Genomic DNA, 13749 nt, shown 5'->3' with positions numbered 1-13749 from the left:
AATCTGGTTTCAGGAAAGGGTGGTCCTACACAGATGCCATATTTTCTGTCCGTCTGCTACAGCAGAGGTGTAGGGAATTCCAACAAGACCTACATCTCTGCTTTATTGACCTGGTCAAGGCCTATGATACCATCAGTAGGCCTGGGCTCTGGGTTGTTCTTCGTGCTTTCGGAGTCCCTGACCCTCTGTTCACGATCATTAAGGACCTTCATGATAGTGAGCAGACCCGGGTAAAACTACGTGGCCGGGAGTCGGAGCCATTCCCTGTACACTTTGGGGTGCGGCAGGGATGTCCTCTGGCTTCCACATTATTTAACATATATTTTGACCACGTAGTTCGTAAAGCCTTCAATAGCTGTACCGGAGGAATTTCCATCTGGTACAGATACAATGGGAGGCTGATCGATGCCCGGGTGTGGTCAAGGGATGGCTCCCTATTGCTCAACCATGTTATAGAGCACCACATTGGTGACGTTTTGAAATGTATTGAGTATAACACCTGGGTTTTCAAGCTGTGTCCCAAAGGACTTTTTATTTTTATTCTTATCACCCCTGAAGCTCAAGCTGAGAAATGCAAGGCTTTAGCACTTATTGGTTGATAATCCACACTGTAGATACCCGGAGCAAGCCAAATATTTCCAGAAGTGTTCACACAAAATGATAATAAAACGACAAAAAGTTTGACTCATTTATTTTTTTGCAAAGATGCAAGCTATGCAGGAGCACATCAATGACAGAAGCAAAGAAACTCCACAACGCACTGACCCTGCCCCAGTGAAGAAAATGTTAAAAGATTCAATCACCAAGTTATGACCAAATCCATTAGAATAAGAAGATGTCTACCCATAGTGGATGTAAGCCAACACAAACATGCACGGTCCGAATTGATTTCACCGAGAGATAGTGCTCCGTTTTTTTTTTGAGCACCTCGGTTTAAGACGGAATCTCGGATGTTTTGGTGTTCTCGCTCTGCGAGACCACGACGCCGTCCTCCAGCTCGATGGTCTTGACGGTGACCACCTTCTGGACCGACTTCGCCGGGGTGGAGGCCGACACGGTGGCTGCGTCCAGCAAGCTGCTGCTGCTGTCGGCGACAGACTTGGCAGTGGTCACCGTGGTGGAGCTGGCGCTGGTGGAGAAGCCGGAGCTGCTGCCGCCGCCGCCGCCCCCGCTCGTGCTCTTCACGGAGCCGTAGCCCCCACCGCCTGCCGATCACGCAGAAAAAACAAACAACAACAACAACAAAAGACGCCGAGCTTTGGTGGAACATTCTGAGCATTCCGAATCTAAACCGGAGATGTCTTTGGCAGGTACGACTTGTTAACCAATCGTCAGGCACGTTGTGCATCGTGGAGCAACCTACAGTCGGTTGCATTTCACAGCGGAAGATTAGTAAATGAGTTTACTGCTTCTGTGTGGCTGATGCAGATGCAGAGCGACGACTACAACTGCACATTGAGGTGGTCAAGCCAGACAACTGCGTCAGGAGTAGCGGGAGTGTATCGCCGCCGTGATGTCTCCTTCATATTTGTGGATTTGGGCAACGCGACGTTTTACGTTGTACGGTCTGTTCTGGATGACCACAGCCGCACACTGCTGGAGAGGATTTTCTATTTGTGCATCTGCGATGGTTTGTGCGGATGCGGTTTAAGGTGGACAATGAGCTTCGTGTAAAATCAAACCCATGGTAAATTAGTGGCCTGTGCTGAGTGGGAGCTGTGCGGTGACGGTTTTGTGGCCACAGGTGTGACATGCTGATTGTGATGTCATCAGCTATGTTTCCAGCATTCAATAGAATTTTGTCACTTCAAAAGCAAGAATGACAAACTTTAATTGTCTAATGAGTACACTGAAGTCCATCTTTCAGTTCTTATTCAGGTATTGTAACAGGTTTTGACACTTTATGTTTGTCATAGCAGGCTGGATGTGATTATATTGTGGAAGGCCACATTGCTAATTTATAAACCACGCGACATTAATGACTTACAGATCTTGTCCCTGTGTGGTTCATAGAGCAGCTGCTGTGGCAATGGGATTCAGAAATTCCAATTATGCTTCACTTTGCCCTGGGGCTGCACTCATGTATTGATCGTGAGTGCTGCATTCATACATCGCTCTCTTTCATGGGCATGTTTACATGAACCTCCCTTTGATGTTGATGAAAAACAAAAATGCACATTTTTATTGACGTGATCAGGAAATAAAACAGACAGCAACATGGTGGTCGTATAGCGACGGTGGTGTCGGTAAGGACTGGCCGCTGTAGAGTGTGTACGGGTTTTTTTTTTATCTCTCCACATGTTCTTCATTGCACGATGAAATACGGAAGACACTCACCGCTGCCTTTGAATGTGACATTCCCAGAAATGGACATTGACTTCATTAATTCTTCCCAGCTGTGAAAAAAAAGGAAACATAACGTTAGTCTAGCATGTAATCTAGTCTATAGAACAGCAATTTTAAAAAATGCTCTTAGACGTTCACATGTTTAAGCTCTTGTAACTAAAACCACCAGAAGTTACCAAGTCGCAGTTATTTTATACTTGTGTTCAACGTTTGCAGCATAAATTGGGCCTGCTGAGAGCTGTCAAAACCTATGGCGAAGACCTTTGAGCATAGTGACGATAAACTAAAACTAAATTATGAATTTTTTTTTCTGTTACCAAGTAAGGCCCACTGAGCTATATAACTACTTTTCAGAAGCGACCTGGCCACAAATGATACCTCAACGAAGTGGCTTATCACATGTAAATGTATTGCAGCCGCATAGGCGAAAAGGAATGTTTCTAACTGTGGAAAGAGAACCCGGAGGACCCGGAGAAAAATCCACGGCGACCACGGGGAGAGAGCGTGACACGCAAGCTCGAAATATACAGCAGGCGTCAGGGACGGGGATCAAAACCACGAGCTCCCGCGTTGACACGGCGAGGTCGTTAACATTTCGCCACCACGGCGGATGAACGCCAAACGCGGCAGGCGTCATACCCGACGTCTCCCCCCTCGAGCAGCTGCTTGTAGGTGGCGATCTCGGTGTCGAGAGCGATCTTGATGTCGAGGAGCTGCTGGAAGGCGACGAGCTGCCGCTGGAGCTCGATCTTGGAGGAGTGCAGCGTGCCGTCCATGTCCGCCACGCGGCTCTGCATGGTGTTGATCTCAAAGCGGTAGCGGCCCTCCACCTCGGCGAGCATGTTATGCAGCTGCCCGTTCTGGATGTGGGATAATGGTCGACTTATCAGAATCGTCAGAATTTGTATTTGAGGAATGCTTTGAAGTTGTTTTTTTGTACAAGTAGCATGGGGAGTCCCTTCATACAGCAGTGGATTGATAAATCTCTGTAAACTATATTTGTTTTCTATTATTAAATCATCATAAAGGGATCACTTTCCATGATGACGCCCACACACTAAGCTATAACTATTTATGTTTTACCAAGTAAAACCCACTGAGCTATGAGCTCTTTTTTAGAGGCTACCTGGCCACAAATGATAGCTCAACGAAGTGCCTTATCAAGTTTAAATATATGGCAGCCAAATATTCTAAAGATGGCAAAGTAGATGAGCCACAGTTCATTGTAAGAGTAAATAGAAGCAAAAGCAATGGTATCTCGTTTTCCCGTCAATTAGTATAGCGTATTAGCTTTCCAGAGCGGTATTGTCCAGCATCGTTTATTAAAGTCAACAAAATCGGGACCAGTTTTAACATTCAGGGTCTCATCATCAGCAGTCGGGCTTGTTAATTCTCAAATGTCAAATTATTCCGTGCTGCCAGATTATGGGCACGAGCACTCTCTGCAAGACAGGGTTCTATTCAACGCACAAAGAAAGGTAAAATAAAACCCTGAAGCATTGTTGGAGGGCATTGTGGGGAAATTAATTTTTTACATTTATATTTTACTTTTTACGTTGCGAATTACTACGGCAGTTTCATTAAATCGAGGGACAGAGCTATATACTTTATTGTAGTGTATTTTTTTTACTTTCCACTAGATGGTAGTAGAGGGCCTTTAGCCAAGCAAGCTGCAGAGTTGAAATAAATCTAACTTAATAAGTCCTGTAATCTTAATTACAAAACATGTTACGTAGTCACACTCAACACCGGCGTCAAGCATGAGGTAGAGAGTAGAGCATTGTATTTCAGCTCCGTATTTCCGTGGCAGCGTGGGGGGTCCCGCTAGTTAAAGCCATGATAGAGCATGCGGTTCTCAGTTCAATTCGAGGGCAGGGTCGATAAAATGAGTACCACCCCTCTGAGCAAGTGATGTCGACGTTTAGCGAGTGATGTTGAAGGTTTGGCAAGGGAAGCTTTAGTTTAGCGAGTCGATGTTGAGGTTCAATGGCGAGGTTCAGTGACCCCCGCCCACCTCCTACGCATATCACAAGTACTACTAATCCCATATCTGCATTTCCCATAAATATGCTAAATTCCTCTTGATATGCAAATTATTTTGTCAAGGCGCTCTTCCCCCTCCAACCCAGCTTAAATATACGCTCCAAGCCTGGGGTGTTTCATTCAGACGCTGTCTTCCCGACAGACCTGTTCTTCACCTGAGGACGGCTGCTTGCGTTGTGGCCGAAACGTCGTGAGAATTATTTTATTATGTTTCATTTTTTTATATTTTATTATTTCCATTCTACGTGACTTTACCGAAAGAACCAAGAAGAGGTTCAGTGAGTGATGAGGTTCAGCGAATTTATATGGAGGTGATCGTGCCTTGGACAAGAGGCCTTGCAGCTCCAACTGCAGCTCCTGCATGCTCCTCTGGACTTCCGTGATCTCTGACGTGGCGCTCTCCGTTTCGGACGAAGCTTTGTGATGGTCCTCCTCGATGGTTGCCATCTGCAGGGAAAGTCGAGCTGCGCATTAGGAAGAAGTGCCCCAGTACACTTGAGGACTTAACAATGCAACGGTATTTCACAGCTTCGTTGTCCATCTACTGGCGGATGAAGGGCCTTCCCACACCAGTAATGGGGTTGTTTGACCATACTTCACCACGCTGGTCAGTACAGGTTGGTGAACGAGGAGGGGGCCCCAGGACCGGTTCAGATATTACTGGCCACTGATTTTAGCTGTGGCCAGTGCAGTGCCCGCCCAACGCTCACCACCGCTCGCTCACCACCGCTCGCTCACCATCGCACGCTCACCACCGCACGCTCACCACTCCTCGCTCACCACCCCTCGCTCACCACCGCACGCTCACCACTCCTCGCTCACCACCGCACGCTCACCACCCCACACTCACCACCGCACGCTCACCACTCCTCGCTCACCACCACACGCTCACCACCACACGCTCACCACCGTCACCCTAACCTGGCGGTGTGTCGATGCCCCCCCCCTTTCCCCCGTCACCTGGTTTTGGAAGTACGCATCGGCGTCTGCTCTGTTCTTCTGGGCGATGGCCTCGTACTCTGCTCGCATGTCGCCCAGCATTCCTGCCAGGTCGATGGAGCGCGAGTCGTCCACGTCGATGGCGCCCGATGAGTCCACCTTGTCCGGTTTGGCGCCGAGCTTCAAGAGCTCCTGCGCAGGCGTCGAAGGGACAATAATTGGTGGAGGAACCATCGGGATGCGATGGCCTGTGTGTCGTAAAGCTTTGCTTCCTGCGTCCACGTAGGACTATACATGGTTAGGAATTGTGGAACCTTGTCGTGCTCTGGGTTGTTGAGAGTTGACCGCAATGAACTTTCGCATCGGGACTTAATTGCACGGAAGCAAACTGACAACCATTTCAATCTGAATGTGCTCTATCGTGTAAGCCAAGCAGGGTTGAGCTTGCGTAAGGGGTGGATGGGAGACTGCCGTAAAAATATCAATTGGTGGCCAGGAGATGGAAGTTCATTGTGTTTATATATGCGGGACTGTGAGTGTCATTGCCTCGTTATGTGTGTGTATGTTTTCTCTGGGTGCTTCCTCCCACGTTCCAGACTCATGAATGCAACTCGTTCAAGATCCCAATGCAGCAGCCTCATTTGAAAGAGCCTTGAGTGAGGCTTTCCTGGATAAATAAAACTCATGATTGATAATGCATTTTTTTATTGGCCGAGTCGTCTGATGCTGAGCTCCGATAGCTATCGAGTCACTGATCACAGTGGAGAGTTTAATTCCCATTGCCGCAAGGAAAGCTGTTGCTAGTCTACTTTGAGACACACATCAAAGACCCGTGTGTCCTCATTGATCAAGGCTCGCCCGATGACAAAATATCCAAAACCAGGCATTTAAAAAGTATGACTACCTCATTATGATTTCATAGATTTTCATTGCTGCTCAAAATAATTAGTCTCAATGGGTTGTTCAGAAAAGTAAATTGATTTTGGTTGAACATAACCTTTATCTTGTTCGAATAAGTCCTTCCACCAACGTGACAATTCCTTTAACTTTTTCAAATGAGTTACATTTTTAATCTGAAATGTGCTGTTGCCAATATTTCAGATATCAGATGCCTACTTGTCGACAATAACAAACCAAATGTAGCCTTACGCGTCGCTGAGCTACGGGAGGCACTTATTGAGACATCTGATGTGGACGTTCATCTCCTCTAAGCACACTCGGCAACGTAGTGGCCTGCACCTGCCTGGCTGATAACACACGAGCACAGCACGTTCACTGCTACCATTATTTATTTGTCTTTAAAGCTTTCTTTTTAATGGAGTAATATATTTCTTGCAAAAGGTCAGGCCAGACAAGTCTTAAGTCCTCATACACACAGTACATGCACACTTGTCTGCACATGTAATGATTGCCTTCTGAGCTCATAAACTTCACAGCAGACCTTTCAACTTATGGAGCATGAAGCGGTGAGCTCGGTGGGCTGAAGGATGACCTTCCGTCTATCGTTCCTTCACGTTCCTTGTGTATCGCATTCATAACGACTGCCTCCTACCGACGGATGCGAGCACCTGTGAACCTCAGGCTGCTCCGAGCTGCACTCGGGCGCCACGGTGTCGGGGAGATGTTAACTACCTCGCCTGGTATGCAGGAAGTCGTGGGTTCGATGCCGACCCTGGTGCCTGTATATTTGGAAATTGCATGTCTCTCTCTCTCCCCGTGATCGTGTGGCTTTTTATCCAGGTACTCCGGTTTTTTTCCTCCCACATTTAGAATAAACACGCGGTTAGAGTATGTTGCTGTTATAAATTCCGACGTGATAAGCCACTTCGTTGAGCTGTCATTTGTGGCCAGTTCGCTTCTGAAAAAGAGCTCTAAAGCTCAGTGGGCCTTACCTGATAAAATAAATTTGTTTATAATAAATTTCGATTTAAAGCTTTCGTGACTGCAGGGATTCATCTCCTTGGTTCTTTCGGTAAAGTCACGTAGAAGGGAAGTAATAAAATAATAAAAATAAAACATAATAAAATTAAAAATAAAACATAATAAAATCATGTTTTATTTTTATTATTTTATTACTTATCTTCTACGTGACTTTACCGAAAGAACCAAGGAGATTGTTTATAATAGTTTAGTTTATCACTTACCTCTGCCTGAGCCCTCTTGAGGAACTCCAGCTCCTCAAGGAGCATGCTGTACCTGGACTCCAACTCCACCTTGAGCTCCGTGGCACCGTCCAAGTCCTACACGAGATTTGAGAAGGGCACGTGTCACTTTTATGTTACGTCCGAGCCTGTGATTGGTTAGTACGCTGCGCTGGAAACCCACTGGTCCGACTAAACTTCTTTGGCCCTGGCTAACGTTCGTGACAAGTGGTGTGTGAACCTTGTCCAGCACATCAAGTAAGTTAATTCAGCCGTGTAAAACGAGTCGCACGCGGGGCGTGTAAGAACACTACAGCTGGAGAGGTCGAGGTGGTTGGCGACACCCATGAAAAGCACCTTGCCACACCTTTGGTATGTTGCTTTACTGACAGCACGTGTCCGACAATCTGCCAATACGGGGGATCTTCGTGTGTGTAAGTGGATCGTTGTGGCAGGGTGGTTATAGCACATATCTGACTACGACTAAAACAATGTAATACTTTTCATTTTATGCAGCGTCGTTCATGCTAATAGAATCCCACAACGCTGTATATTAATTATATATAAGCACCAAATCCCATATACAGCCACTACCAAGCATATGAAAACCTTACTACAGTACTATAATTATCTACTATAATCACCCAGAAATGTCTGTCCGTCCCGCGCGTGTCACTCCACATAAAGCCCACCTCCCCGCGTGACGTCACTCCACATGAGCCCCACCCCCCTCATTAATATTCATGAGTGGGTGGATTTTTACACTAACGCAGAGGAAGGTCGAGCAGAATTTAATAATTTATTACGCAAAGTCGCTTCAAATGTGACGTTTCTTTACAGAAAGTGACGGTAAAAATGTAATCTACGCAGCACAGTGCTACATCTGTGCGTGACGTCAATGCAAAAGAGCCCCCCCCCTCATTAAAATTCATGCCCGCGTGGAAATTTCCACTAACGCACAAGAAAGTCGCGCACTCCACATGCCGCACCGCTCCCCAATAACCATGAACTGGTGACGTCACTCCACATGAGGCCCACTCCCCCCTCATTAATATTCATGCCCGCGTGGAAATTTACACGAACGCACAAGAAGGTCGCGCACTCCACATGCCGCACCCCTCCCCAATAACCATTAGCGGGTGACGTCACTCCACATGGGGCAACCCCCCCCCCCCCTCATTAATATGAGCTGAACAATTTTTCTATAGAATTTTTCAGATTTACTGCAACATACACCCGTCCTTGGACGGGCGAAAAAAGCTCGTGTAATATATTCCAGCAATGTACTTGGAACAAGGAAATCGACTAACATTAGGTGTTCCATTTAGAAGCACCATCATCCTCCAGCAGCTGCAGCATTCGATTAAATCTGTTTTTTTTTGTTTTAAACACGACTTTGAAAGTAATAACATCTGTGAGCAATTTGGCGACTAAGAAAATGCCGTGTGGAATTTAATGAGCAATTCGTGGCAAAGGCATTTACATTTTTTTTTTTTAAATGTAGTATTGTTTAGTAAGATAACTATATGCTAAAAAAGCCACACATTTCTGTGGTAGTCTTAAACAAATTGGAACGTGTAATAATTAAAGACAAACGTTAAAAGCCATGCAAATTCCATTCAGCTTCATATAACAGGATGCAGGATCCAAGATTTACAAAAAAAGCAAACTAATTTCTTAGTGCTGACAGATGTACAGGGAGTCTGAGAGAGGGCCTAAAGGGAGTGAAGAGTTGAATGTGAATTTTATTTTGTCTAACCCGCACTTAACATTGTTAACAAAGCGAGATGAAAATTCACGTAACGAGATTCCTTGCGAGCGTCAGCCTCCGGAACACATTGTCGGCGAACGAATGGGCTCGGGCTCGATTCTCGTAGGATGTCGAGTGTGCAGGCATTTGCATGTCAACTGCATCATTGCACATTCCCCGACCCCTCCCTGTGCTCTTGGTGTCACAGCTAGCACGGTGAATGGGTGGGCACGCTGGGTAAGGAACAACTTTTACGACATTTCCAAACGCGAGCACATCATGGCTTTTCACAAAATGCCACAGAGATTTGCTTCACTCGGTCTTTGGGATCGCCACTGCACGTGGACGAAGACGTTCATTAGACTGTAGCTTTTGTGCAAAGTGACTCCGTGGACAGCACATCCAGCACTGGGCTCACGACTCCTATTGTGGCTGATAAAAGTTCGTGCTATTCCCCTGAGCACCAGCCAGGGGCAAATTGAGCGTCATGTGATGCTCCGCCATATATTACCAGCGTGCCAAGAGGAAATGAACAATGTGGATAAAATACCTTTCTCATGTTTCCAATGTCGGTCTCCAGTTGATATTTTACGCCAACTTCGAACTCATACCTGTGTGCAAAAAGTGACAAGCATGAATACAATTTATCTTTGTGTAGAGCCTCAGGGTGACCTGGACATTTCAGATTACAGCTACCAAGGGGAGTTGGCTGTCAGTCTCATAAGACTGTGCTCAGTTCTCTAATTTGTCAACCAACTTCACACATTCGTCAATAGCACTGCTCTAAGAGGAACACTAATACATTCTAGGCAACGTTTCAAGCAATGGCCCTTTTTCATTGCCCTCAATCTCTCTGGGACCTATCAATTTTCACGAGTAGCTACAATGCTCTAAAGCAATTAAGTGAGTGAGATTTGGTACGTAAATTATTCAAAATTTCAGAAAAAAATTTGGCGGTCGCAACGACCTTCGCATTTGCATATTTTAGTCTCCGCTTGAGAATTTGATTTCCACTTCTAAATTCGCATCACAGATTTCTTTTTTTCTTCTTCTTTGTGAAAACGAACGTCGCGGTGTCTCTGCTGCTGCCAACGGAGGCGCCGCCACGGGGTCTCTGCAAGATCTCCGGCACCAACGGGCGATGACTAAGATGGCAACGATTACCCAATGTGCACGAGCGACTGGAGAGGAAAGCAGAGGTAGTCAACACGAGCGAGCACAAGACACGCGGCCTTGACTCTCAAGTCGGTCGTCGATGGCAGGGGCCGCGCGCGTTTTGCTTCGTGCGTCTGTGTAACGCACAGCGCCTCGCTCTCTACCAACCAGCTCACGGGTGAAAGCTCCATGCATTATCAACGCAGTGCTGCTGTACGGTGGAAAATTAATGCGAAGTGCCAGGCATGGTGGGAGGACACTGACTATGGTCCCAATCGCAACTTTTGCTATCTATAATTCGTCTTTGCGTCTACGAGTTTTGTTACTTCCATTTATTTGTGTTCAGCCTCCATGGGTCTTTCTCTCTGATTAGTGTATCATTAATTACAACAAAACTGGGCTCGTTTTTTTGGTATCCTTCCCAGCAATATCAATGAGTACATCGTACAGAGTCGATCGGCAAGGTCGCGTGTAGTGGAAAAGTAGGCCAAATACCCTCGAAAGAAAGCCGTTCTGCCAGCAGTGGCGTGAGCAAACAATTGGCAGGGCTGCACCTTTACCATGTGCAGTAGAGTACACGGGCAGTCCTGACTTACGAACAGGTTCCATTCCTGAGACCCATCCATAAGTCGACCGGTTCGTAAGTCAGAACACAACAATGTACTCTATTTAAACGCACGTATTTGTTGTAAAATGTGTTACGGTTCAACAAAAAAACCTCATAAATAAGAATAAATGTCGTAAATTTGCATGTAACACTATAAATCGTTCCGCTGTTCGGTTCGCAAGTGCGAGCTCACATTCTCAAGTGGGACGGTTACAAAATAAAAAAATCTTATGGAAGCGCGTTCGTTAGTGCGGACGTTCGTAAGTTGGGGGGGGGGAGCACTGCCTGTATATATATAGATTCATGCAGCACTGTGTACGAACGCACTTGGCCTTCATCTCCTGCGCGAAGGCTCGCAGGTTGTCCAGCTCGATCTCCAGCTGCACGTTGGCGAGGACGAGGGCGTCGAACTCGGCGCGCAGCTCCACGAAGCGGGCCGTGGGGTCTCCGGCCAGCTCGCTGGTGTCTACGGGAGCGACGCTCACCCCGCCGGTGAGGCTCTTGAGGTGCGCCTCTAGCTGCACATTCTCTTCCTGCAGGCGCTGCACCTTCTCGATGTAGCCGGCGAACCTGCGCAGGGAGGCGGCGCGTGTTGCGTCGCGGACAACGATGGGGTAATGTGTCGTGATTAGTGCACCGCGCGCGAGAGGTTCAAATCGTTTCTGACCGACTGAAACCGGTTTGAACCGGAGGGAGAGAAAAAGGGGACGTGTGTACAAGCCATACAGGGCGGTAGTGGAGGCGCAAATGCTGTTAAAGAGCAGCTATTAAGGCCGGCACTGCGCACGAAGGGGTATTTATTTAGGGGCAGTCCTCGACTTACGAGCATAAGTCGTTCCTGGGGACTCGTTTGTAAGTCGAGCGGTTCGTAAGTAGGAACACTATAATGTACTACATTTGAATACCCATAGGTCATGCGTAAAGTTTCAACAAAAAGGGAAGCATTGTTATTACGTTGCATCGTGACGTTCCCCTGCATGAACTTGAAAACAACAATAAAATGTATACCTCTGATTTCGGTGGGGTATCTATAAATTATTCCATTAAACATTTTCGCTTTAATTATTTACATACGACTACGGGGTTTCAAAATGTTGTTTGCCATGGGATGCCAATTGTGAAATGCACCATCACTGGAATCCCACGGGACACCTGCTCCGCTCAGTGGCGCTGCGTACTTGACGTGGACCTTGACGCATGAAAATAAATGGGACCCCCCCTACCCCACGCCACATCGAATTGTTCTCGCTCATCGTAGCCTCGTCGCACGTTGCGCTCAAGATGTAGCTTCGCCGCCCGCGCACTCAACGGCAGCTACGCGGCCACACGCCGTGGGCTCCACCCAGGTGCACGCGAGCGCGTGTACCTGTCGTTGAGAGACCGCAGGACGGTCCTCTGTCCTTCTCGCGTCACCAGCGGCGGCAGGCTGCGCCCCCCCCCGAAAGCCGCTGCGGCGCCATGCAGCCCGCCCGACGCCATCGAGCGCCCCACCTGGAAGGACGCGCTGCTCCCAAAACCTCCTCCACCGCCACCACCTCCTCCTCCACCGCCGCCGAACTGAGCCAGCCCAAAGCCGAGTCCGGCGGCGCCCCCACCGCCCCCTGCGCCATAACCTCGGCCATAGGAAGACAAGGCAAACCCACCACCACCACCTAAGCTACCGCCACCACCGCCACAACCGCCTCCGCCGCCGCTGCCACCGAAGGAGAAGCTCTTGGAGCTGTAGGCGCCACCGCTAGCAGAGCCCAAACCTTTCAGGGTACTCATTGTGGTGACGTAGGGCCCTTTGGTCGAGATGTTGGTAGTTGTGAAGCTAGATGAAGACATGCTATGGGGAGATGTGTCTGCGTCGGACAAATGCACTCTCAGTTTGGGGGAGTGGGGGGGAGCTCTAACCAAGCAGTCGCCACCGACACTGGGATGTGTGCGTGGCGCGCGGTGGGATTTATACGGCGCAGAGGCCCTCCGCTCAAGAGGTGCCGTCTGCCCCGTGGGCTCAAAGTGTCAGAGAGCATTTTCATCATATTCTCTGGCCGCCGGCGAAACTGACAATATGTCGATCATAAATCTCCATCGCGTTTGAAATAATTATATATATATATAAACCATGTCTGTGCATGCGTGTTGGATTCATCTGCTAAAACTTGTATGACTGCATAGCCACGAACACTCGATATGTTTAGTCCAAAATAGGTTGATAAATGGTAGACTGCTTTAAATGTAAATCCTGAAAATAATACGCGACTTACGTTGAAAGATCACTCAATGATGAAATAAAAAAAATAAAGTGAAAAAAATGCCTTATTTTTTATATAGCAAAAAAATTATTTGTTCCCAACAAAACTATCTGAAATGTTCCACTCGACAGCCGCTATCAACCACGTGCTGGGCGCAGGCCTCGGCCACGTCGCCACTGCCCTAAGGTCTTGCGGCGCTGTCATCCTCACTCCTCACAGACGCTAATCTCATGGCTCAGACTCGACGGTGGTCATCCTCTCCGGCATGTCTCCTTCTTCTTCTTGTCCATCACTCATCTCGTCCAAACGCCGTCGGCCCTTCTCACCTATGCCTCCGATTCGCACGGTTGACTACGTACGTACGGCGCGAAAGAAGTTCAACGTACGATGTGTCCCGTCAAAAACTTTTATTGAACGTAATTTTGATGTTAATATGCGTTTGCTAATTCCAAGATTGAACCTCTTCGTGCTTCTTTATGCACTTTCCAGCTTTGGTTTCATGTTATAAGTGTAAAAAAATGCGGTTTTAAA

At 47.5% G+C, this 13749-nt stretch overlaps 1 protein-coding gene across 1 annotated transcript; it reads right to left on the bottom strand.

The window, feature by feature from the left end:
- Positions 1-674: 674 nt before the first annotated feature.
- LOC144721021 (keratin, type I cytoskeletal 19-like) lies at positions 675-12895 on the bottom strand. The gene is made up of 9 exons (XM_078598302.1): positions 12348-12895; positions 11309-11551; positions 9770-9830; positions 7473-7568; positions 5350-5520; positions 4711-4836; positions 2986-3206; positions 2338-2396; positions 675-1205 (listed from the first exon to the last, which is right to left on the bottom strand). Exons 1-9 carry the CDS (start codon positions 12806-12808, stop codon positions 934-936), a joined length of 1710 nt encoding a protein of 569 aa, XP_078454428.1. The 5' UTR covers positions 12809-12895; the 3' UTR covers positions 675-933.
- Positions 12896-13749: the final 854 nt, after the last annotated feature.

This window comes from Lampetra planeri, chromosome 10 (assembly GCF_965212315.1).
Source record: "Lampetra planeri chromosome 10, kcLamPlan1.2.h2, whole genome shotgun sequence".
NCBI classification, from domain to species: Eukaryota; Metazoa; Chordata; class Hyperoartia; order Petromyzontiformes; family Petromyzontidae; genus Lampetra; species Lampetra planeri.
This window is presented reverse-complemented; position numbering and strand designations above follow the sequence as displayed.

What these genes read in the sequence shown, in the direction of transcription:
- LOC144721021 (XM_078598302.1), bottom strand. Translation starts at nt 12,808, where the DNA reads ATGTCTTCATCTAGCTTCACAACTACCAACATCTCGACCAAAGGGCCC. An exon ending in GCGCAGGAGATGAAGGCCAA is followed by an intron (nt 9,831 to 11,308) that starts GTGCGTTCGTAC and finishes TTTTGCACACAG; the next exon opens with GTATGAGTTCGAAGTTGGCG. An exon ending in ACATTGGAAACATGAGAAAG is followed by an intron (nt 7,569 to 9,769) that starts GTATTTTATCCA and finishes AATCTCGTGTAG; the next exon opens with GACTTGGACGGTGCCACGGA.